Genomic DNA, 26,783 nt, shown 5'->3' with positions numbered 1-26,783 from the left:
CATCATGAATAAATTTATTAAGCCTCCAAGGAGCTGTCCAGGTTGCAGAGGTCAATGGAGTGTTGACATTTAGACCAAGGAGGACATTAGTGGGGTGGAAGAGGAGACCCAGTATGACAGTCAGTAGGAAAAGGACTGTATTTGTCCAAAACCAATTAAAAATTATTTTTCATGGGCAGTTTCCAGAAGAGATTTACTTCTTAGATATAAGCCATTAACTTCAGAGGTCCTTAAAAAATGGAATGTAAGGTGACAGTTGTTGCCTGTGGTGGCAATGCTAACTTGTATATAAACAGAGTGTATGGCTATACCCTGAAAACGGGGCATAGATGATGACTTTCTTAAGGACAAACAGTCCAACTTTACCAGTGAGCCAAAATTCTGAGCAGTCTAGTTCCATTAACAACAACGCTTTCTGTGCCCTTCTCCAGATTCAAGAAGGATAAACATATTGACAGGCAATTCACTCTATATTATCAGCAAAGAGAAGTACAGAGAAAATATAAACCGTCTCAGAGTATATGGAAGCATTTAACAGCCAAGAATAAACAATGTCATGGTTGATAAATTTGAGCTATGACAAGAAAAGTCAGGAAGACATTAAAATTCTTTTCAGTGACAGCAAGTAAATTATTTGGGAGGGAATAAAGGCTGGGCACATGCTGGATTTTAAACTTATAATGCAGAAAAACATATTTGCCCCAGAAAATGCTTGCTTTCTCAAAATGCTTATTTTAAATTCTGCATATTGTAAAAACAGAACTGTGACCTTATCTTTAACATTTTCTGAAGACAACAATCTATAAAGCCCTAGCCTATTTGCATACATGGAAATTAATATACTGATGCAATTTTTGCATTTGCCACAACTATACTTCATCAGTGTTGTTTATTTTATATGGTAAATGAAATAGGTGAGCATTAGCCTTAAATTATAAGCACAGAGACCATGTAAAATATTTAAATTGATAAATCAGTAATATTATAAAGGAGTGGAAAGAACTGTAACTTCAAAATTTGAAAATGATTTCTCTATTAGAACTCAGAAAAATATTTAAAAGATAATATTCAGTTGGTATATTTATGAAATAAACAATATTTAAATTTTTTGACATTTGTTGTTTTAATATGCATGTATTTGTTATTAGTGGGAAAGGACAAATGAAGTTGATTTTATGGGATTAAGATACGGACTTCCTCCTTAGTTAATCACATAAAACTTAGGCAGGAACTTTTTTCCCTTGAAGTCATAATCTGCAACAATAGGTGCAATAACTACCACATCTGAGGACACCAGAGATTTTTGTATTAAAAAACATGTCCTCAATAGGGAGTTATTGTAATGAGTACAGAGTTTCTGTTTAGGATGGTGAAAAAGTTCTGGAAATGAATAGTGGTGATAGTAGTGCAACACTGTGAACGTACATAATATCACTTAACTGTACTCTTAAAATGGTTAAGATAGTAAATTTTGTTATGTGTCTTTTACTACAGCTAAAAATACAATTTTTATTTTTAATAAAAATAAAGTAAAATAAAATGAAAGGAAAAAATACGTCCAGTCACTAACATGTATCCACTGGAAAATAAAATTTTATATTCTTTTTTCCCCCTTACTGTAACATGACATATATTATAAACTTCAGTCTAAAGAAAGGAAGAGGGGCTCTGTCATCAACCAGATAACCACTGGGTTACACCCGCTTGTTTAAGTGGGAAAAAAATCAATATCTATTTGAAAACTATATGATAAATGAAGAAAGGCTGAGCCTTAACACTTTAATTCTAAGACATGACATTTAAAGTCTACTTTGGATTAAGAAATTTAAGACTGATAAATGATGAGTACAAATTTATTTCTGTTTGCCTCAGAATGTATGCACTTCCACTGACGATGATTTATAAAGCCAAAGATGTTCATGGCGATATGGGTATGTGAAATGGGATCAGTTTCTTTCTGACACATGAGCTCCTTTGACAAGTTGCTAGCACTTTTCTCTTTTGGTCCCACTGGAAATCTATTTTAAATCCTGTACCTTTCCCAGCTCAAATTGAGGACTACGCAGATACAAGTGGAAGGCAGCAAGCATGAACTACCTTCAGCAATCAGATTTTCAGAAAACATCAGCCATGCCTAAGTTTCTTACCTGCACATTCCAATACGAAAACTTAACTTCCCATCTAATCTCCACATAACTTGTGATCATATTTTTAAGGGAACTGAGTGCCATGGTTGCTCGGCTGTGGTATCATTGTTCATGCAGCTGTTTCTAACTTTAGTTAGCTTGTCAACAATGGGGAATGGTGTAGATGGCCAAGACAACTGCTCAACTGGAGCACAGAAGCAGGAAAAAACACCCAAAGCTTGGGGCAAGAAAAAGTTTACCCTATTCGAAATCTTTAAATGTTGTTTTAATTCATACTGATAAAATTTCTGAAAGTCTTAAGATAATCAGGAGAAAGATATTTTTTCAAATGAACAGTGCAATTTTCCTATCTTTCCATATGTTCAGCTCCTACATGTTTGCTGTGAAAGAAGCGGACTAATTTAATACAACTATAATTAGAAAAAAAATCATTAAGACTTTAAAACTGCAGTTCTTTTGAAACTAGCATAATGAGCATCTTCACCAAATTTCCCAGGGAGCAGTAAGCCTCTCTCAGGGTTAGGCATAAACAAAAACTTCTTAGAGAAGAAGCAGAAGGGAACAAGATGGACAACAAGGAGGCTGGCTTGCTATTTTTAGTCTTGAGGAAGCTGGTTGAGGCAACTTTGGCACAAGAATGTATTATCTGTGAGTCTGCTGCTGGCAAGGCCAATTTACGTGAGGGACATGAGACATTTTAAAACTAAGAAAATGTATTTAAAACAAGAGCTTTTCATTAGAACTATGGGGCACACAATTGTCCAGAAGCAAAAATACAAAACAAATAGTCCATTTCTCTTAATGTCCATTTCACGAGCTTAATTTCTTGCCCACCATTTTGCCTACTCCAGAGAAAAAAGCTTTCTGATTCTCATTTTCAGTAACAGAAAGAAGGCTGCAATGCTATCACTTCCCAGGGATGCCTGTATTTGAAATGAAGGGACCCAAAGACTCATAACTTAACCTGAATGATTTGCTACAATTATTAACAGTAGAATATTTAGGCTTAGTGCTGGAGAGATTTTGGGACAAGACTTTCTTGTTCTCCATCTGTTCAGCAACCACATGGATGTCTTCCTGTGCTTACCATCAGTCTTGTAGAAGCAGGAAATGGGGCCGCTTGAAAGGAGAAGACAATTGCTCCATTTTAAATTGCAGGTGGCAGCATATCTCAGTAATAGCTATTTTATCCACTCTGCAAGTTTTGTTTGTTCATAATATATTTACATTTTATTTTCTGGACATGATAACCACAATTTTAAACTTTAGCTTTCTATCTTCTTCAGTAAGAAGAGTCATTTTGCAGATGTTAAACACAAAACTTCTAACAGATTCTAACCCTATGGGATGGACATTTTCAGAACAAATTATAATCTTTCCCATCCTCTTACATATACCAACGAAACAGACTCACAGTGGGGCCTGGTAATGAGCAGTTGTGACTGTGAAGTCCCTTGGGCTTTAAGTTGCCTAGACTCTTAGTTTCCTGAGGACTTTCCTGTTCTTATGGCCTGGCACACAGTAGTCATATTTGTTGAATGATGATAATTTAGTTTTTTTCTTAAAATGATGAATTAAGGTCATCAATTTGGAAAATAGTAATTATCTGTACTATACCATAGCGCTGCCTCATCTATACCCTCTTTTTCTGCTTCCTTTCTTACCAGTTGGTGGTTGTCCACAGTCATTTTGTCAATAGCAAAGCAGTATACAATATCAGGAGGTTTAATGTTATTGGTTGTGTATTTGTCTAAGGCAGCAGCATTCCCCTATTCTACAATAATTTATTGCTGCTAATCTGCCTTATCTCCCTGGAACTTAGATGACCGTTTTATCCAAATTGACAAAAGAACAAAAGAATCTGTGTGACTAGAACAAGAGACTCTGACATATGGAATATATATATATATACATATATATATATATATATATATATATATATATACACACACATACATACATATTTCTGTTTCCTTCCTGATGGGTAAGATGTTGCTACAGTGTAGAAATTTCAGGCTGAAGTAATATAATTATATGAAAGCTCCATTTGCAAAATTTATTTTGGAAAAATGAATAGCAACCCAATTCTGTCATTACTATACTTTTTTTTTTTGCGGTACACGGGCCTCTCACTGTTGTGGCCTCTCCCGCTGCAGAGCACAGGCTCCGGATGCGCAGGCTCAGCGGCCATGGCTCACAGGCCCAGCTGCTCCGCGGTATGTGGGATCCCCCTGGACCGGGGCACGAACCCGTGTCCACTGCATCGGCAGGCGGACTCCCAACCACTGCGCCACCAGGGAAGCCCCATTACTATACTTTTCATCAAAGTAATTGTTCGTGATCCATAATGAGACTCGAGTGACAAATTTCCATTAACATCATGTAAATGTAAAGGTAATTTTTTTGGTCAGGTTGCAGGAAGAAAACATGCTCGATATTAACTTATTACATTTCTAAAGAAGACATGTAAAGAATAAGGAACTGATGATGTTCTGTCATGTAATATGGCAGAGAATATCTATAATGCTTTGTGTATTAAAAGATTATTTATATTGCCAGGCAAGAAAATGTACAGTGAGATTCAACATTCAAGCATACAAATATATCTTTGTGTGAAATGAGTGGGAAAAAAACTCCACAAAATCTGGCAGTCTGAAGGGTGTGTTTTCTAGTACACATGGAGAAAATGAGTTTTTACAATTAACTAACTATGGCTTATATAGTATATAAAATTAGAAAATAATAATATTTTACCCAAAGAGAATCAAGGCACAAAACCATGGTTCTTTGTCGTTAAGGAATATCACATCACATTAAAAAAAAAAAATCACATTTAGAATACCTCACTTTATTTTACCTTGAGATACTGAGTCCTTTTCTTTTTTTTTTTTTTCTGTTATTTTTTGCTGTGCGGCTTGTGGGATCTTAGTTCCCCAGCCAGGGATTAAACCCAGGCAACAGCAGTGAAAGCCCTGAGTCCTAACCACTGGACTACCAGGGAATTCCTGAGTTCTTTTCTAAGGGCCTTTAGTGCACTTAAAACCATGCAATAAAGTAATTTTAGTTGAAATAACAAAATGAACTGTGCTATTATATCAGATCATACAAAGAGCTTGTAACGAGTATTCGAGAAAACAAAGATAGAAGAAGAAAGCATAGTAAAAGGATACATTAACATCAGACCATGCAGTGGTTGAATGGGTTCATACATTAACTGAATGGTGAACTCTGAGTTTAGCAGGTGACAAGCTGGTGCCCAGGAAAAGTTGGTCCCCAATAAATGAGCCTCTGGCCCAGAGCTGACTCCCTGAAACCCCACAGTCCTGAAGCACACTGCTCAAGTGAAAACTGTATACTCCTCAGTTTCCTCATCTGGAAAATGAAAGTCCTCCAAAGCCAATTTCAGCTCAGATCAGTGAACTTCCAAGAAGCACTTTAAATGCACTGGATGCAAAATAATGCATTTCAAAATCAACTGAACAAATCAAATGCTATGCTTCGTCTAGTTCCCTGGTGGGCTATCTGACTATTTTTTTATACAAAAAAAATTAGTGTAACATGCAGCTTTTAATTTTACATAATTTTTAAGCACTCATACCAAATACTAATAATGATAATAATAATTAAAATATCAAATATTATTACAACTTAGAATCTGGCTCTGACATTCACAATACAAACTAGACCACACATCTCTTTATTTTATTAATGGGCACTGAAAATATTCCTTTGGATTATTTTCCCATTAAGCTTGTAGTTGGAAAATCCAGGCTGTGCATGATATACTGTGACATGCCTTGTATATCTCTACGAGGAAGGAAAAGGGAAAAGGGCCAAAAGTTTTCAAAGATCCTTTGAATATGAAACTGTGACTTATGTCAAACATTAGTTGGGTTTGAAGTAGAAGCAAGTGGGAAGAATCACTCTCTTAATACTTAAGATCATGTTAAAGTGATGTTTGACTCCTATATCAAACCTGCAAGTATCTGGTTTCTGGTTCCTGTTACAGTACAGACAATCCTGGCGTGTCCCTACTTTGACTGGAAGGGCCAGGCTGGCTCCCAGCAAAGGCTCATCACGAGGCAGCCCTGTAAACAGAACCACTGTGGAAAGGGCCTAAACAGGGAGACCCACCTCCATAAAGGCCACCATGCTTCAGGAAGAGGGAAAGTGAGCCATAGGCAGCTGGGAATAGCCCTTAGCCTGCTCTCTTGTGCTTTCAATAAAATATGGTTGAACATCACAGCAGAGAGAGAGATCTTCAGCAAAAAAAAAAAAGGAAGAAGAGGAAGAAAAAGAAGAAAGAAAACAACTTTGGGGAAAGATAGTAAAAAAAATTATTTCCATGGCTGTGAATCTAAATTTTATAGCCTGAGGAGAATTAAGATTGTCTTCCTGAAAGTGATCTGGCTGAAGTGGTGCTAACTGCAGTATGGGACCCAGAAGAGGCCGTTCTACTACACAGAGGGCAGACTACACTAGGGGTTTAACACTGAGCGAATTAATGAGTGTCTCGCCCACAGTGACTCCTGAAACACAGACTCAGAGCAGAAACTCTACAGTCCTGTGGCACACTCAACTGAAAACCCTCCATGATGCTGCTTCCTGTTTCCCTCCCACTGAATGGGATCCAAGTGGCCCCTCCTGCTCTCGCCCTCTTGCTTTCCTTCCAGCCATGCTCCTTTCCTGCACTTCTCTGTGGGCTATGAAAGGGCTAGACCACTTGCTAAGTTTAGTTACTCATACTTAAGTCCATGCTCTAATGTTGTTTGATAATATTTGATACTCACTGGTCCTAAATTGTGTAAAGAGGGCATAAACAGAAAAATCAAGAAGGTTCACCACATCTTTTTCCCTCTGCTCACTTTCCTAATGGGTTTGTGATTAATGAACTTAGAAACGTCTTGCTCTAAACAGAGATAAATCTGGAATTGTGGTACCTTTTGTTCTGCTGTCAGTTCCAGTAAGGAACCAGGACCCTCGCTAAGCTATATTTTTCTCCTAGAACAAGTAAACCTTTAGATGGAAAGTTTAACTCTGGGAGGGTGTGGCTCAAGTTCAGCATGTGTCTGGGGGTTGGGGGTTGGGTAGAATTGAGGAAGAGGAGGTGGAATTAACTGTGTATGGAGGAGGGGGCATGGAGTCTAGGCGTTGTTTTGCCAGAGAAGTCACTCAGTTTGAGTAAATATGAAACCAGCCACTTGACTTTGGTGATAATCCTTTGTAGCCTCTGAAGCAACAAGCCTGCTCCCCTTAGCACCCCCTTCATCATGAGTCAATGGTACTTAAATAGCATCTCTGCAGACGGGAGCTGGCTGAACCGGGATGCTATCACTCTGCACTGATGATGTGTATCCACTCAAGCAAAACAACTGCTGTGAGGGTTTGGGGTGGGTTGGGGAGGAGCAAACAAAAAACCCGAATGCTACCTTCTAGGTTCTTCCATATGTTGACAATATACTGACCTCAAAAAGTTTGGGAGCTTAAAGTTTACTCAATCTTTCTGAGCCCTGAGGCCATTGCTTGGCAGATTAAAGGTCAAGGGTAAAAAGAAAGTCTCCTGATTCACTGTGCGTGTGTGTGTGTGTGCACGTGTGCGTGTACGTGCATGTGTGTGTGTCTGTGTGTGTGTTCTCACCTCGCTCATCTCATCCCTTGCAGTACAGAACTCCAGGCTGCGGGTCAGGGCCCGCTCATGGTCTTCAGCCTGGGCACGCCAGTTCAGACTGTCCCCCTCAAGGATGTCCAGCTGCTGCTGCAGGTGCTTTGCAGAAACATTAGAGCAGTTCTAAAAATGAAAGAGAAGGGGAAGTGATGAAGGGAACTGGCAAAACAGCAATGAGAACAACATGCTATTTACCTGCATTGTGAAACTCATAAATGACATCAAAAAATAGGCTCCTGATTTCTTTCACCTTAAGCTTCTTTGAATATAATGATTTCAGAAAGAAGCCAGACACCCAACACCCAATGCTGGGAAAGACAAACCCTTAAATTTCCAGTCTTGAAACTTCAGTTTTGAAGATTTGTTCACCAGACCCAACGCCTCAGAGACGCTATTCATTATAAGGTATAATTTTTACTTCAAAAGGCATAAAATATGCATTAGAAACATTTGGCTTCTGCACTATAATTTTCCTGTCAACTTGAGCGTGACCTCAGGTTTATTATGCAAGTGCTCCAACCTCAACTCAGCGCAGAGGGCTGCCGAGGCCAAGGCCAGATGCGGACTGGAGAACAATTTACATTATTTGTGCAAAGTGAGACGTCTTACTTGTTTTTTTTTTCTTTTTAAAATAAATTTATTAATAAAACAAAACTCTTTAAAAAGAAAGGTCCTTCTTGGGAAAAACATTCTGTTATAACAGAGACAGATATTTTGTATTTGTGTCTTTCAGTTAAGAAAATACTTTAGATCCATTGAATTCCATATAGTTTAGTGGATATCTTAAATGAACTTTGAAATAAAATCAGCCATTATGATTTTTATTAATGTTATACATACCGGATAGAATTAACATAATCTTTTCTTCCCTCAAATTAAGAATTTGGAGAAGGAGTTTTTTAAAAATCGGAGCCCAATGTGTTATTTAGGAAAATTTAATCTGGAATTATTTCCATCTCTTTTAGGCTCCTTTGGTAAGGTCAGTCCAGTGGAATAAAGCAGATCCAGTGATGAGTGCCCAGATCCCTGGGTGGAGCCAGGGTTCTTGGGCTTTTCTACCCTGGGGTTTTATGGATAAAGCAGCTTTTCTGAGGGCCCTGGGCCTAACGATCTCTCGGCTACCTTTTGGATCTGATGTGCTAAAGCAGCATTGTCCAACAGAAATACAACTGAGCCACATAAATAATTTTAAATTTCTTAGTAGTCATTTTAAAAAGTAAAAAAGAAACAGTTGAAATTAATTTTCATAATATAGTTTGTTTAACTGAACACATATCCAAACATGTAACCAAATATTAAGAAACATTAATAAGGTTTTTTCCATATTAAGTCTTTGAAATCAAGTCTGTATCTCACACTTAGAGCATATCTCAATTGTTGCTAAATTTCTATCAGAAATACTTGATCGGCACTTAAATCTCATGGAGTTTAGTAGACGCACATACCCAAATTGTTCCCAATATACTTAAAAGTTTTACAATTTGGGGTATCAGTTTTAAATTTAAATTAATTAAAGTTAAATAAAATTAAAAGTTGAGTCCCTTAATTGCAATAGGCATATTTCAAATGTGAAAAACTAACTGCCATTATAGATAGCACACCTCTATGATTTTTTTTAAATTAGCATGAGAATAGATATATCAAATAAGGCTTTTAAAATCAGATTTTTCTCCTTAAAATGTTTTTCTCTGGATGTGGTAGAAACTTACCACAAATAAGTAGCCCAATGGTTTAATGTATTTTTTAATTTAACGTATACCAGGCAATGTGCCTGGTTTCTTTCATATTACAGGCCAGCTGAGAGCTATATTAGGTATAAATGGTGGTGTTCGAAGTTGCTTACAGGCCGCTGAACTGACGAGATGACGTCCACCCCCAAGGAAAGAGCCAGTTTATGGAGATGGTCTATGTGTGCCTGCTTTTCCCGAGAGCGACTGAGGAGAACCTGGGCATCGTGAGCATCAACCATTTCCTTTGGCTGTTGTAGAAACTCCAGTTCTCTTGATCTGAAGAGTCGTCCCAGCTGGAATTTAGGCCATTAACAATTAACCTTCGTATTTTTATGAAGACAGATTTTTTACATTGAGGTATAGTTGATGTACAATATTATATAACTGGCAGGTATACAATATAGTGATTCACAATTTTTAAAGGTTATACTCCATTTATAGTTACTATAAAATATGGGCTATATTCCCTAAACTGTACAATATAACCTTGTAGCTTATTTTATACCTAATAGTTTGTACCTCTTAATCCTCTACCTCCGTACTGCCCCTCCCCCCTTCCCTCTCCCCACTGGTCACCACTAGTTCTCTATATCCGTGAGTCTGCTTCTTTTTTGTTATATTTACTACGTTGTTGTATTTTTCAGATTCCACATATAAGTGATATCATACAGTATTTGTCTTTCTCAAAGATAGCTTTTTTTAAAAAAAAAAAACTTCTTTCCTATAACATATTTAACTAGCAGGTCAACACTGACAAGCCCATCTAAAATTATTAGTATTATAGACAAATAAGTGTTACAATGCTGCAAGTCAATAGGGTAAAATTGAGGGACTAACTCTGTCAGTTCTATTAAAGAAGAAAACACTGTTCGCTCACAGCCTAAAACTTTAGCAAGATGAGGCCTGTGATCTGAGTAAATTCAGAGGCTATTTTCAAGGGATTTCAATAAGTCTCCATTTTCTGTTAATAGAGGCTAAGGACTATGGAGTTTTACTGAGCACTCTACTGATACTTGAGATATAAAAGAAATTGTTTTCTTCCCTCAAAGAGCTTACACTTGAGTTAGGGGAACAAAAGTAATTAAGAATCAAGATGTTAAAAATGACAGATGTGTGGAATAAACAATAAGAGTTCGAGGAATTTTGAAGAGAGAAAAATCACTCCAAGGGAGGTAGATTGTTGGATGGAGGGACAGGGCCTAGATGGTAGAGAGGAGACAGAAGGACCTGTCAGATAATGGCAGCCCAAGAGTCAAGGCTTGGAATTAGGGATGTGGACGCCATCTTTGAGGGACCCAAGGAGAGCTCACTTTGGCTGGAACATCGGGCAGAATGGGGCCCAGTGAGAGAAAAGTCAGGGGCCAGACTGAGGAAAGCTTCTAATATCAGAATAAGCAATCTGGCCTTTATTTATTACACAATCATTTATTTTTAATTTCATAGTTTAAAACCGAGAGTCTTCCAAACATCCATGATAAGTCTTACCTCTTCTCTGACTTGGTGGAACTGGACAATCTTATACAGGATCTCCTCGTAATCTTGGATTCTCTCTTTCTGGTTTTGATGGAGGTGAATTAGGTCCTTCAGCTGTTGAGACTTCTCTTTCACAGGGGCTCCTTTGCCACTTAACTCTTCTGACTCTTTTATAATGTATTGAGCCTCATCATTCAGTTGCTAAAAAGTTGTAAGCAATAAAAGAAACACAGCTTTTAGAGAGCTTTTTACTTTACCACTGGCTATATGAAGATCTCAATAACAAATCACTCTCTTATTTGTTAACAAATACTTATTGTGAGCTTCACCTCTATCCCTGCAAATCCAGGCATTGTGCATAATGCTAGGGATATATTATTCCATCCTCATCTTCTCAGAATTTTTAAAAAAATTAATTTAAATTAATTAAATTTAAAAAGTTTAAAAACACAAAAAAGTGTTTCAAAGTTAGGTGGTGAAATGGAAAGTCATATATTTCTATGACACACCAAATATTCTGGTCATCTGTTAAGTAAATATATTCTAGATACTCTATGAGGCTGTGACCATCTGTGATATTTAATACAACCAGAATCAGGTGGTATGATAAGAACACCAAAAGAAGACAAGCATAAAAATATATTGGGGGAATTATTTGTCCTCTGTGATAAAAGAATGATCAAAATGAACCACCAGCCGAGCAGCACAGTAGCTATGCTGCTTTAAAAGCAGTCATCCCAGAATCCACAAATAGCCACCACTTGTAGGGAGGGATAAGCCACCTTCTTTTTACCCAGAACTGCTCAGATAGCCCTTATAGGAATCTAGATCCTGGTGCACAGCTTAAAGAGGAAGCTCCTATAATTTCAGAGCTGGATTTTAAGTCAAGGATAACAGTAATGGAAATGATTTAGGCTAAGGAGATAATTTGCAGAAGAGTGACCTAGTAAGGGTCTTCATGTTGAAATCAAGTACGTGGGCATCAAATATACGCACATCACAGTGACAGAGCTAAAGAAGCTTGACAACAGTTCCTGATTTAGAGGAATTTACACACACACACTTACTCATGCACAGGGACATGTGCACACGAAATGCAGATACATATGATACAGAGTATAACAAAGAAACCAACAGATAGGCCAAGAGAATTTTCTAAGAGTTTGGAGGAAAGAGTTCACTGTGGGCCACAGTGGTGTGTGTGCTTTTTGTGAGTGGGGGGTGGTTATGTATTACATTAGTTTTGTCTTAAAGGAACATAAATTAGATATTCCTAAACTTCTGTTTAGGGGTTTCTTTAAAGCCAATACTTGCAAAGTAGTGACAAACAGAAACACAGGTATCTTAACTTTGCAGCAAAGCACACGAATCCAGGCAGGAGGATAACGTGACTGGCAAACTTTTTCGGCAGCTGTGTCAAGCTCAGGAATGGCAAGAGGTGGGGGCGGGGGTATGGAATGCACTAGCAATCAGGGCCTGGGAACATGACTCATGGTTTTTTCTCTCACATTCTGAGGGCTCTCTGAGAGGGAGAAAGGGAGAGCACAGTAAAATTCTTGGAATCGTGGTAGGAGCCTGGGGTGCCAGTGGGTGGGCACAATGACATCACAGTGATAATTTCAGGGACAGAGGACAGCAGAACCTCTGTGTCAGAGATTGCCCATCCTTGTTTTGAGATGTCTGAATCGAAAACATATCTATACCCCTTAGGAAAAGAATTAGAGTAAATATATATGATAAATACATTAATAAGGAACTAATTTAAATTAAAATCATCTAAGATAAGAATATATTAAGGACCTTTTGTAGCCCAAATGTTTGTGTATCATCAAATATAGCACACTGCAGTTAAACAGGAAGAAAAATGTGTTTTTAAAGTGGATTTTTAGACAAGCAATGCTGTTGTTTTTTAAAAATTGTAATTCATCAGACTGTAAAAATTAATTAGGTGAGCATTGACTGAACAGTTTTTAATACTTTTTCATTCACCCAAGGCCATCAATTTGTTTCTTCACCTGGAACTGAGGTTTCATTTCGTTCCATTTTTTCTGTAGACCTAAAATGGTCTGGAGACTCCCTCCAAGGTCAAGTGCAGACACAGGCATAAGTGCTTCCTGAAGAAGTTTTAAGTTGTGAGTAGTCTGAAATAGACATTAGATAGTTATGTATATGTTTTCTTTGATACCACCAGCAAGTACGTCATAATCATTCCAGTGATGACATGGTGTGTCATCAAACTTTTCAACTACCATGAAAGCACTCACTACCTAGAGTGAGCCTGTGGTTCTAAACCACCAATGAACAAAAGCACAGGCCCTCTTTTTATTGTGGTAAAATATACATAACAAAATTTACCATTTGAACCATTTTTAAGTGTGCAACTTAGTGGCATTAGTACATTCATACTGGTGTGCCGCCATTACCACCATCCATCGCCAGAACTTTCTCATCTTCCCAAACAGAACCTCTGTATTGGTTAAACTCTAACTCCCATTTCACCCTCCCCTCAGCCCCTGGTAACCTCTATTCTGCTTTCTATCTCTGTGAATTTGACTACTCGAGGTTCCTCACATAAGTGGAATCACAATATTTATCCTTTTGTGTTCGTCTGATTTCACTTATGTTTCCAAGGTCCCTCTATGTTGCAGCATGTGTCAGAATTTCCTTCCCTTTTAAGGCTGAATACTACCCATTTGCCTGTTCCCTCACCTTTCTAAGTTGCTCTTTGAACGCTCCCCATCGCTGTTTCACGGGCTTGCTTGCAGCGGCTTTAAGTTGCCAGGCTATCCGAAGGCGGCTGAGTTCCTCCCTTTCTGCCTTCTGGCTTTGCATAGTGTTCTCCATAATGTGTACTTCATTTTTCACATTTAATATTTCATTTGCTTTTGCCTGTGAAATTAATGATTATATAATGGCTTTTCTTTCCCAAGAAATAGAACATTTTGCATACAACTATTTGAGGAGGCAAACGCTTCATCATAGCCAAAGCAGAACACAGTTCTGATATCAAGACAAGTCTGAAAAGTCTGTGCACAGGCACAGCTGGGCTCTCAGAACCCATAATCTATGCTTGGACGTCAGCTCCCGAGCTCTTCATGACCCCACTGGTGTTTCAGTCCTCTCCTTTAGGATCTGTTCATTTCCTGGGGCTTAAAGGGTGACTGAATGAGCACAGGGATCCAGAAATTTTGAAGTTGAGATTATTTTAATGCATAAGTTTTGAAGTGGATTCCACATTTTATTTTAACACACATTAGAATACGTCAATATCTGAGTATCAGGGACCATGAGGGGGCAGATTGTTGTGGGTCTGTGTTTCTTTCTAAACTATCCCATTGTATATATTGGGTGGGCCAAAAAGTCCCTTTGGTTTTTAAATAAAACTAAAAGACACATTTTTCATTTTCACCAAGAATGTTATTGAACAACGTATTCACCCTTTTGGTCCACTACCTTCTGCCATTTTTCAGGCAGCTGCATAATTCCGTCTTCCCAAAACTTTTTATCTTTTTGAGCAAAGAACTGTTCCAGGTGCCTTTTACAGTCTTCAAGGGAACTGAAATTTCTTCCATTAAGACAATTTTGTAAAGACCAAAATAAATGGAAATCCGAAGGTGCAATGTCTGGTGAATATGGCGGATGAATCAGAACTTCCCAGCCAAGCTGTGACAGTTTTTGCCTGGTCATCAAAGAAACATGCAGTTTTACATTATCCTGATGGAAGATTATGCGTTTTCTGTTGACTAATTCTGGATGTTTTTCGTCAAGTGCTGCTTTCAGTTGGTCTAACTGGGAGCAGTACTTGTTGGAATTAATCGTTTGGTTTTCCAGAAGGAGCTCATAATGGAGGACTCCCTTCCAATCCCACCATAGACACAACATCACCTTTTCTGGATGAAGACCAGCCTTTGGTGTGGTTCATCTCGCTTGCCCCATGATCTCTTCTGTTCCACATTATTGTACAGCATCCACTTTTCATCACCCGTAAAAATTTGTTTTAAAAATGGAACGTTTTTGTTATGTTTAAGTAGAGAATCGCATGAGGATATACAGTCAAGAAGGTTTTTTTCACTTAACTTATGTGGAACCCAAACATCAAAACGATTAACATAACCAAGTTGGTGCAAATGATTTTCAACCCTTGATTTGGATATTTTGAGTATGTCGGCTATCTCACATGTGGTATAACGTTGATTGTTCTCAACTAATGTCTAGATTTGATCGCTATCAACTTCAGCTGGTCTACCCGACCATGGTGCAGCGTCCAGCGAGAAATCTCCAGCACAAAACTTCGCAGAACACTTTTGCCACGTTCCATCGGTCACATCACCTTCTCCATACACTGCACAAATCTTTTTTTGTGTTTCAGTTGCGTTTTTACCTTTCTTGAAATAATAGAGCATAATATGCCAAAAATGTTGCTTTTTTTTCCATCTTCAGTATTAAAACGGCTACATAAAAATTCACCAATTTTGATAAGTATTTTTTTAAATGACGCTGATATGACAGCTGTCATATACAATCTAACAAAATTGTTTCAAATGAAGTTAAAGACAACTCAGTGCTACTAGAGCCATCTTACAGAGAAAACCGAACAAACCTTTTGGCCAACTCAATACTACAATTATTTAAAATTTTCCTTGTGAGCAGTTCCTCAAGTTACTCCGTTTTGTGAGAACTGAAATGTACCTCTATATACAGTTGTCCCTTGGTATTCATGGCAGCAGGGTGGGAGGCGGGGACTGGTTCCAGGACTCACCACGGATACCAAAACCAGTGGATGCTCAATTCCCATGGTTGGCCTTCCATATCCGCAGGTTTCAACCAACTGTGGATGGTGTACTATGTTTAGCTCTGAGGTTGGTTGAATCCAGGGATTTGGAAGCAGTGGATATGGAGGGCCAACTGTATCTCTATATTTGTATCTCTATTGTGCACCAGAAGAACAATATCTAAATTCCAAGACTTCTCTTCCCAACTTCCATATGTTCTAGATCTCTGATTTGAAATCCTTTAAACAATGATTTTAAACTACTGGAAATTCAATCAGAGGCAAAAGGATAAGAGAGGTAGAGAGTAAGACAATAGGCTTTTTTTGTGTCAAACATCAAAAAAATGCAGAAGAATATTTGTTTGGCAAAACAGTAATTTTTACTTTGATGGCCAGCTTTTCTCAGTAAATCCTTGAATTTCTAAGGAGCAATTGCACATGAATTTCTACAATGGCAGTGACAGCTGGGTATCTAAAAGTCACGGGACCTTTTAGATTATAGTCAGAAGGTAGTGCCATGAATATGTAACAGGATATTTTAAATCACAGGCCATCTTATTTTAAAATTATTTTAAATGACATTAATATTGCATTTATATTTTTGTATTAATGTAGACATTATAAAGTGTCATTTAATTGAAAAAATACCTGCAGGTGCTAAATGTGACCCCTCCTATGAATTTGGGGATCTAGTAGTAAAATGATGTATTCTGTAATTATGATGAACAAGACACAAATATTATGAAAGGCATTAGCCAGCCACAGCAGGCCCTAAAGCAAATCATATTTTAATCTATGCTATAAATAAAGATAGGGTATCTTTCACATATTATTAAGAAAATATTAATCAAAATGTTATATAATACACAACTGAATGTAAACTTGGAATTTGCAGCATGTCAATGACAACTACAATCGGAAGAGTATGCTCTGAATGAAGCCTAGAAAAGAGAGCTATGGTAGGATCTGTTGATGCCTAGCTAGCAGGATTCAAGAAGAGTGATTATGCATTTGGCAAACAAATATCTTGGCCACTCAGAAAGATTAAATAATTTGCCTGAGGTCTAGTTAGTAAACACACTACTCATTCTACTTCTGTATAAGGTCATTGGAAAATTTGCCATAATCTAAACAGGGCACTAAATTATCCATTTTCCATGTAGATTCACACACAATGAGTGGTCTTCTGACATCTTGCTTTTCAGGTATCTTGATAACTGGAAGGCAGTATTCCATGTAGCATTCTTGGTATTCGCCACTATAAATTAGTAAATTGGCACTTTCATCAAGATGTCTGCCAGATTTCTGCCCTAAATGAGTTTTTCTGATTGTGATGATTTTTAGATGCACTGAAACATTTTTTTTAATTTCAAGCTTGAAAATCTGAGCCTCGGCAACCCAATCAAGAGCAGAACACTCAGTGGGAAATGCCAGTGGGACTTCTTCCTTCTTAATAACCAAACTGGTTACCACACTTCAGCAATAATGCTTGTTTAAAAGCCTAATGGTCCCAAAGATATGAAGAGGATAAAAATTGTGTTATACTGGCTTTACCAAATGGCTTTACCATTCATATCGCAGAATGTCACTGAACCAATAAAGTTAAGCATTACGTGGACCTTAATTCTCATCAATGAGGAGGAATTTATTTATCATATGACAGTGGTAAGGACCTTGGGGTAAAGTAGCCATGTTTATAATGTCAAGATACAAGACCACCAAGGTATGTAGTAAAATACACACTGTTGCTGAAAACTGTAAATGGACATTTGAATATCATGAAACCTAAGTTTATTTAGACAAAGACACAAAATATAATTTTGAATGGATTCCTGCTACAGATCTTAAATGAAAATCTGACTGTACAATCTTAAACATTCTAAATAAGTAATAAAGGACTTCTGTTTTTGGGTAGGATGGAGTAGCTAGTGGCAGAGCAGTGCTTCTGCCTAGAACAACTAGAAAAGCTGGAATAAATGCAGAAAGCATCTATTTGAAGGCAAAAAGAACTAAATAGGCCAAGACTCCAGAGAAGGAAGAACCTGAGAGTGGTGAGCTCACCTGTCACCTCTCCTACCCCAGTCAGGGGCATTTCCCAATTCTGTATGCCGACAGGAGGCTGATCATGAGGCTTTACTGGGGAACAGAGAAAACAAAAGAACTTTTGACAGACACTAGTGGGGATGGGGGTTCAAGCACACAGCTCATCTTCATCTCAGAACATTGACAAAATACTGGGACTGAACAGGGCAGTGGATTAAAAAACCCAAGCAAAAGCCTCTGAAATGCAGAGTGGAAGTTTTTCAGCCATCTCCCAAGACTCCCCAAATTGGAGACCTGCCAGGGGGAGAGACCTCAGAGAATGCACCAAGCTCTAACATGAAAACGCTGAGAGCCCAAGGTCAACAGAATAGATGGAGCATTGACAGGACTGTACTCCGGACTCAACTCCACCAGCTCCTGATTGGCTTAAGTGACCTTCAACCAACACCCACCTAAGGAAAGAAGATAACACCATCTGGAACTCCCACAATTTTTTTATACATAATGCTTGGCATTTGATAGATATTCTCTCATCATCCCAAGATAGGACGACAGAGCTGGAAACCGAGAGAAAAAGTAGACAATAGAAACAATTCCAGATCCAGATGTTGGACTTAGCTGACAAACACTTTAAAATACCCATGATTAATACGGTCACGAAAGTATAGGAAAGATGGAGAAAGAGAAGTTAAAAAAGGAGAATTTCACTGGCAATATAAATCTAATAAAAAAGAACCAACTGGAAATTCTAAAACTGAAAAATATAATTTCTCAAAAGGAATTTAGTAAGAAAAAGGATAGACAAAAAAAGTGCAGTTTGCAAATATGTAAACTCCCTTATGAGTGCAAATTGGAGAAATACACAATGAAGAGATGGATATAAAGATATACTTAAAAAGAGTAAAAATATTAAAGATAGATAGATATGTTCTAAATGTTCCAAGTAAAAAATAACAATTTTTTTAACAGTAAAGCACCAATATAACATAAGAACATAGGTAAAATACTCAGCAAATTTACTCTGATGCATACGGATAGTATTAGATAAATTAGAATTATTTAATGCATATTTTGTTTCCATATAGATTTAAGAAGACCGGTCTTTAAACAACAAAGTTTGAAACAATGAAGATAAAGAGGAAATTGTAGCTCAAAGTAGATGAGGGTAGTTAGAGCCCAACTCTTCCAAATGAATTCAGGCTCCAGACTGAGATTCATCACATGTCAGAGTACTGAGAAAATTGCAGATGTCAGTCATCTTTGCAAATCTACAGAAAATAGGAGAAGGGCCAGAAAATTAGAGAAAGGAAAATGCCCTGATTTTCAAATGGGGAAAAAGATGGCCTATGTGATTTACCTGTCAGTAAGCTTGACATTGAAAACCAGGGCAATAAAGTCATCATTGATCAAGCAGATTGTGAGCACTTTGGAAAGAACCCTATGATCACTAGGAGTCAAACTAATTTTTGCCAAATTATATTATACAATTGATAGGATACTAGGTAGATAGACCTTCCTTCGAGCAGTGTCTTCCATTATAGACTTAAGAAAAAGTGGTTAAAATAAAGTACTATTGGGAATGTCCATGATTGTTTAAAAGACTGGTTAATCAATTGATTACTTAATGGATTGGGGTAGCAATCTGCCCCTCAGACACTTTTATTAAAGATCTAATTGCAGCCACAAGAGGCTTACTTATTAATATACAGAATTAAACCCAGGAAAGATGGCTAATGCAATAGATAGCAGGCTCAAAACTAGTTTAACAAGATGGAATCATGAGTCAAAACTAACAAAGTGATATAAAATAGGAATAAATATAAAGGTTCACATTTGTATGTAAAAGATAAATAGGCGACATGGATATAAAATGGGAGAGACCTAGCCTGGCAGGGACTGCAATAAAAATGTAATGCAATTGCAGTTTTTCCATCACAGGCATAATATGAACCAACAAAGTGAAATTATTGCTAAAAGTGCTAGTACAACCTTAGGTCTCATTAGTAAAGAATGATGTACACTTTGTACTCTGTGTTGAAGTTGTACTTTACTTCTTGTTTACATGTTATGAATGATATTGACAAATCATGGAAAATTCTGGGAGGAAGGATTAGGATGAAGAAAGAGAGAAAGCTACCTCCTAAATGATAGAAAGGATTTATATCTAGTTCACTGCAGAAAAGACTCAAATTAGATTTTGCAACTGTTTTCAAGGTTTGAAAAACTTTCGTGTGTAAGAGAAATGAAATATGCATACATTTTTCTCCCCCTGTGGAGCTACAAAGGGTTAGAATCAGATATGAAGACAGATTCGACTTAACATTAAAAAATAAAAAACTTTCCTAGCAGCTGGCATTTTCTAACAATAAAATGAACAGTTTCGTAAGGAAGATACTGGAGATATTGAAGGAGAGGTGGATTAACTATCTTTCAAGAATTCTGTGGAGAACTTTATATGGGCCTGAGGTCGATTCTAGGATACTTTACAGATATAACTTAACAACTAAAGTTTAGGGTACATTTCTAAATATAATGGAGCCTTGCTATGAAAAGATCTGGTATTGTAAGAAATTCTTTGAAATAAAGATTCATCCTAGATGTTATCTTTCACCTCTGGAAATCTTGTAAGGATCTTGTTGCATGCTTTCAACATAACTCAGAACTTCTGGGTGATCTTCTGAGGACTCTATGTAATAATAATAATGTTACATTTGGATTATAGTCACTCTTTTTTGTTAATAGATAAACTAGCCTTCATGTGATAAACTCACAAGAGGTCTAGGAGCAAAGAAGCACATAAGTGCTGGGCTTCAGGACTATTCTAGGTTGAATGGAGCTAAAAAGAACTTCCGAAACCAGCACAGCTGAATAACAGACAACTGAACTTTTAAATTTGTGATTCTGACTTTGAAAAGTGATCCTTGAAGAAGGTATGACTCATTTAATGTTATTCTCACCATATTTATTAAATTAAGGAACTTGAGCCCGAGGTCTTGAGTTAAAAAGCTCCTCTTTAAAAACAGCTGCCACTGCTTCTCCACTGAGTCAGAGTGATGCTCAACTTCAGCAACACCCTCTTCCTTTCGCAGGATATCAGTTTGGTAAAACTCCCTTAGGCCCTGACATTGCTCCTCTACCTTAAAAAAAAAAAAAAAGAATATAAATGAAAGTTAAGAACACTTAAAAACATTTTTAAAGAGAAAAATACTAGATTCCAATAAAAGCCTATATAAAACTTAATTGGAACCTACATTTCAGAATTCTTTAAATAATTATTAAATATTGTCAACTTACTGAAAAGACATGAAAATCTATTCAGGTTGTTGACAGATCACACTGACTGCTACTGGGTAGTAACTTGACCTGACAAATTTATTATCCAGAAGCCCTATTTACTGTAGCCAAAATCATATTTATGTATTATATATGTGTATGTTTTGCAATTGGAGACAGCTTATGTCAAAGACCAATGTGGTTCCATTTAAAGCTGAGTTTTATAATTCAGTAGAAAGGTAAACATATACAATCAAGGAATACAAATCAGAAAGAAATGTAAGTCAGTGGAAAGTTATTCATAATTAGCAAATCACAATTTGCTTCTCATCAGTGATAAACCAGAACAAAAGAGTACAAATAATTATGAATTTTCTGTACATGTATTTATATTAAACTGCCTCCATGAGCAAATCTTACTGAGGTTCATTACTTCACCTCCCTAGAATTATATTTTCTCATTGGCTAACCAAGGTAAGCAATACTAGATTATTTTAAATCACTCTCTTTGGACAGAGCTTATATAAAATCAGATGTGCCTGCAGAACCAGATCATTTAACTGGGTATTGTAGAAATGGTAGAAAATTTTTGACACAAGTTTTTATGCATTTTGAATAATACTTAATGGCCAATAGGATAAGACTCAAAGAGCTCATAACTACTGAAAGCAATATAAATGGGATAAGAAATTTCAGGCAATGGTTAGTCACTATATTTTCAAGATTTCAATATCATTCTTAATTTAATGAGCCTGCAAAGGGCACTTAGAAACAGAAGTTGTCTCCTCTTTTTCCATAGTCCATTTATTCATGACTGTTTTCCTGATACTTGTTTCCTCAGCCCTGGATAATCTTTCCTCAGTTTTCTGCTCCTACTTAATCCTTCATGAGACAGTTAAAATACTACCTCCTCCATGGAGTCTCCTAAGATTCCGTAGTAAGAATTTAGCAGTTATTTCATTGGGTTCCCAAAGATAATTCTGGGAGAAAGAGAACCAAAAACAGATTATTACAACACAAAGGCAAGTATGCCCACAGTGTTCTGGGCACACTGAGGAGGGACCACCAGCTCTACATAAAGTAAACAGGCAAGAATTTCCCAAAGGAAGCGACATTTGATCTGTGTCTTTCAGAATTGTCCAGGGTGAGAGGGAACAGGAGAAGGGGGCCCCAGATGGAAGGAATAACACGTGTGAAGGCACAAGTGTGAAACACTGGCTGGTTCAGAGCACGATAAATGATCTTGGTGTGGGTGACGTCCAGATAGCACAACCTGAGTGGTAAGAAAGAAGTGAGAGTGATCATTGTGTTGGCATAAAGCCGTCAGTAGGTTTCAACTCGTTTGCTACTATACTCAACAAATTGTGACACACTCTCGTTAGTTTGAAACAACTGACAGCTATCACAATGACTCGGAATCGGCATGACAGCCATCAGTACTTCAATGGGATAGTATGCTACAGGCGGGGGTGTCAATATCACGCGCTGTCGGTTAAGTGAAATTCTTAAAAAACTTTAATTCATCCTCCTTTTCCAACTGCTCAAAAAAGCCTCCTTGAATGTAAGTGAGCATGATGTCATTATAGGAATTTCCTTGAATCTGGACTAGTTTCTCGTTTTAAGTGAATTAATGATCAACTTTAATACATTACCCATTTTGGGGTAAAAGTTATAACTTGCTTCATAAATTACATTTGTCACATAACCTGAATTTCAGGAAGTGACATGATCAGATTTGCTTTAGAAGGACCATTTTCTGAAAGGCATAAAGGGGAGAATTATAGGAGGCAGAGAGAATAGGCAGATACAATTTCTTTAAGCTGGGCAAGGGATGATGAGGACCTAAACTGAGAAGGTGATGGTACAAATGAAGAAGGGGAATTCAGAAATCTCTTAGGTTGTCTCTAAAGACAGACATGGGATAGCATGGCGTTTTTTTTTTTTTTTTTTAGATGTTTGGGGTAGGAGTTTATTAATTAATTAATTTATTTTTGTTGTGTTGGGTCTTCGTTTCTGTGCGAGGGCTTTCTCTAGTTGTGGCAAGTGGAGGCCACTCTTCATCACGGTGCGTGGGCCTCTCACTGTCGCGGCCTCTCTTTTTGCGGAGCACAGACTCCAGACGTGCAGGCTCAGTAGTTGTGTCTCACAGGCCCAGTTGCTCCGCAGCATGTGGGATCCTCCCAGACCAGGGCTCGAACCCGTGTCCCCTGCATTAGCAGGCAGATTCTCAAACACTGCGCCACCAGGGAAGCCCCTAGCATGGCCTTTGATGTTTGAAAAAACAAAAGGGAGGAGATTGGGAATTAAACTTCAGCTCTGATGTTTACTACCTGTTTGGTCTTACATACCTAACTTCTCAGAGCCTCAGTTTCCCTCATTTGCAAAGTAGGGATAATAGTAAATAAACATAGGGATATTATAAGGATGAAATGAGATCAGGAATGAAAAGTTCAGGGCCTAGTACAAAAATAACTGCTTATTAAGAAAGGGATCGGAACAGACCTTGAGCTTCTACATAGGACTTCTGAAAGACAGTGGGGTCATTAATCCAAGGCCAAAATACAGAAGGAAACACGTTTGAGGAAAAGATAACCAGTTGTGTTTTGTTAAGCTTCTGGAAGCTACAGAATACATAGGTAATTAGTATGATTGGAAGTTGAAAGCATTGGCCTGGAGCTTAGAAGAGCTGGGGTTGAGGAACCAGTTTTGAGTTACTGGGAAATTGAAACTATAGGTGTGTTTGTGGGAGGGTGGGTGATTTTTGTAGGGAACATGTATAGAATGTACAAAAGAGGGAGCACAGGCAAGAACTCTGTAACCCACCACACTTTAGGAACAGAGAACTGAATCAGGAAAAAGAACAGATAAAGAAGTAGACAGGCTAATTTCACTTATGTGAAATATCCAAATAAGGCAAATCTATAGGGACAGAAAGCAGAGTAGTGCTTGCCTGAGGCTGGGGGCAGGGGGGAGGGGTGGTGGAAACCAGGATTGGTGAAAAGTATACCCCAGGTCTCTTTTTGGGGTGATGGAAATATACCAAAACTGGAGTGCAGTGATGGTTACACAACTCTATAAATATACCAAAAATCATTACATCCTAAAATAGGCGAATTTTATGCTGTGTAAATTATACCTCAATAAATCTGTTTAAAGTCAAAGGAGGTGAATGTGAGTAACTGGGTTAAATAAATACAGCAGAGGGATTAAGTGGGATAAAGATTGACCGTTTCACCTGTCAACTGGTAAGTAGTAAGTATAAGCTCATAAGAATGGAGTGAAGAGGTGCAAATGGCAGGATGGAAAAGGGGATAAACCAAATGGCAGTGGGATGAGGATTAGGGAGGATCAGGAAGAAGAAGAAAGAAATGTCATCTTCCCATCCCAAGAGTCCAGTTGTGAATGGAAGGAAAATTACAGAGTGGTAGCCTCAGTGAGGGCAAGACTATTGGGGCAGAACTGTAGACCAAAGAGAAGGAAGCAACAGAAAAAGCAAATTTTTAAGATTAGAGGATGGATGATGAAGCCAGATTCTGAAGGATGTAGGAGCAGACAGGGAGGGACTGATGGCTGATCAGTGCAGCACACATGCAGAAGCTCCACTTTCTTGGTGACAGTGGAGGAAGGGTGAATATGTCAGTGGGTTTGGAAGCTGAAGGAAGTCAAGGCAGTTAAGCTCAATGGACTCATGTTTTTCAGTCACATACAAGGTAAGGGCATAAGCTGACATTTAGGAATGGAAACTGCAGTAAGAAGCTTGAGACTCACTACTGAATGGGCACCAACTAGAGAGCATATGGGGGGCTCAGCTGAGCCAAAGACCCATAAATTTGTAAGAGCACCAATAAGCACAACTGTATGATTTTCCACAGGAGCGTCTGGAAGCTTGGAAAGAGAAGCTGAGTAAACAGAGTGTTGGAGTGATCTAGTATTGGGAGTTGGCAAGTCAGGGTAGAAGGCAGGGAGTTGAGGACATGGGGAATGGAATGGAATGGAATGGAATAAGCACAAGCTGGTGAGAAAAGAGAGAAAGCCTGAAGGTGTAGGAGATTGACAGACTGAGAGCACTGCCAAGGTGAGGACACAAGGCTCTGCCAGGTAAGAAAATAGATTAAGTGAAAGCTGGGAAGATGAAAGGACATGAGGTCCTTCTTGGGAAAGTTCTGTTTGCAAAGCTAAGGTTCCAGCCCTAGTCCCAAAACTCCTGGTCCCAGAGGCCAGAGGGGGCCATGGAAGTAGGCGCTGAGCTAGAAGCTAAGAAGGTACATTTTTGGCAATGAAGATGCAGAAAACCAAGCACTACTTTGTACCCTCTCCACCATTTCAAGTTGAGACAAAAATGTTCATCGAGGGACTTCCCTGATGGCGCAGTGGTTAAGCAGCCACCTGCCAAGGCCGGGGACACAGGTTCCAGCCCTGGTCCAGGAAGATCCCACATGCCACAGAGCAACTAAGCCCGTGTGCCACAACTACTGAGCCTGCACTCTAGAGCCTGTGAGCCACAACTACTGAGCCCGCGTGCCACAACTACTGAAGCCCGCGTACCTAGAGCCCGTGCTCTGCAACAAGAGAAGCCACCGCAATGAGAAGCCCGCACACTGCAATGAAGAGTAGCCCCCGCTCACTGCAACTAGAGAAAGCCCACGTGCAGCAACGCAGACCCAACACAGCCACAAATAAATAAACCAGATTAAAAAAAAAAGATTCTTTCTTTTTTAAAAAAAGTGTTCATTGACAGAACAACCTGTTGGCTATAATACCTCTGCCTAACCCTGAGAGTTCCAGGATAAGAAAAAATTTAAAAAAAGAATCCAGAATAAAGAAAGATGTGGAAAAGGAGGCAGTGGTTCCCTGAGATTTCCAGGGCCCGTGCGTGAGCTTCCTCCAGAGTGGTGAGAACTCAGACCCTTAGAGAACGAGAGCTGGCAGAGGGATGTGGGCAGGCAGGATGTGGTCGTGCGAGGTAAGGGTGAGAGTATTGGGAGGGTGGCGGGAGGATGCTACCTAACTTGGGTTGGCTTTACCCCTGAGTGAGCCTTGATGGCTCTACCTCCCACTCAACCAGCAGCCCCTCCCTGAAAGGAGAGTGAACCACGTGCACCTGGGAGCATTGGGACCAGAGTTAAATGAGGTGGGACTCCAGTGCTTTGCTATGACTGATGTCACCTTCAAGAACCTGTGACCTTTGAGAGATGGAATTCTAGTCTACCAGAGGGAATTTTACAGATTATTTAGTACAAACCAGTCAAAACAATGCCTCAGAAAAAGCTCTCAGAGGAAAATTATTAAAAAGCATCAAACAAGACAGATCTGAGACAGGACCCAACAGCCTATAACTTCCAATTGTGTGGATTTTAAACAAATCACACAAATTGCTTAAGTATTCAAAGAGATTCATGACTTATTTTTAAATAGAAAATGACTTATTTTTAAATAATTTTGTTTTATGTTTAGGATATTGTAAATATTTGTAGGCCAGGGGCTTCCCTGGTGGCGCAGTGGTTGAGAGTCTGCCTGCTGATGCAGGGGACACGGGTTCGTGCCCCGGTCCGGGAAGGTCCCACATGCCGCGGAATGGCTGGGCCCGTGAGCCATGGCCGCTGAGCCTGCGCGTCCGGAGCCTGTGCTCTGCAGTGGGAGAGGCCACAACAGTGAGAGGCCCGCATACCGCAAAAAAAAAA

At 38.5% G+C, this 26,783-nt stretch overlaps 1 protein-coding gene across 15 annotated transcripts in view; it reads right to left on the bottom strand.

Annotated features, from left to right (window-relative positions):
* The window catches only part of CCDC141 (coiled-coil domain containing 141), a 259,530-nt gene that overhangs the window by 39,357 nt on the left and 193,390 nt on the right, over positions 1-26,783 (bottom strand). For 13 of the 15 annotated variants that reach the window (XR_003793967.1, XR_003793968.1, XR_003793969.1 and 10 more), the window contains 6 exons: positions 20,787-20,966; positions 13,725-13,904; positions 13,031-13,156; positions 11,028-11,216; positions 9,656-9,835; positions 7,786-7,935 (listed from right to left, as the gene is read on the bottom strand). Coding sequence is in view for 12 of the 15 variants with exons in the window: in XM_029225422.1 (XP_029081255.1) it covers positions 7,786-7,935; positions 9,656-9,835; positions 11,028-11,216; positions 13,031-13,156; positions 13,725-13,904; positions 20,787-20,966 (1,005 nt within the window). In the remaining 3 variants the exon portion in view is untranslated. The remainder of the gene's footprint in view (positions 1-7,785; positions 7,936-9,655; positions 9,836-11,027; positions 11,217-13,030; positions 13,157-13,724; positions 13,905-20,786; positions 20,967-26,783) is intronic. The other 2 variants (XM_029225420.1, XM_029225424.1) reach the window with 2 other exon arrangements.

Source organism: Monodon monoceros, unplaced genomic scaffold (assembly GCF_005190385.1).
Source record: "Monodon monoceros isolate NGI ecotype Baffin Bay Population unplaced genomic scaffold, NGI_Narwhal_1 Super_Scaffold_16, whole genome shotgun sequence".
In the NCBI taxonomy this organism is placed as follows: Eukaryota; Metazoa; Chordata; class Mammalia; order Artiodactyla; family Monodontidae; genus Monodon; species Monodon monoceros.
This window is presented reverse-complemented; position numbering and strand designations above follow the sequence as displayed.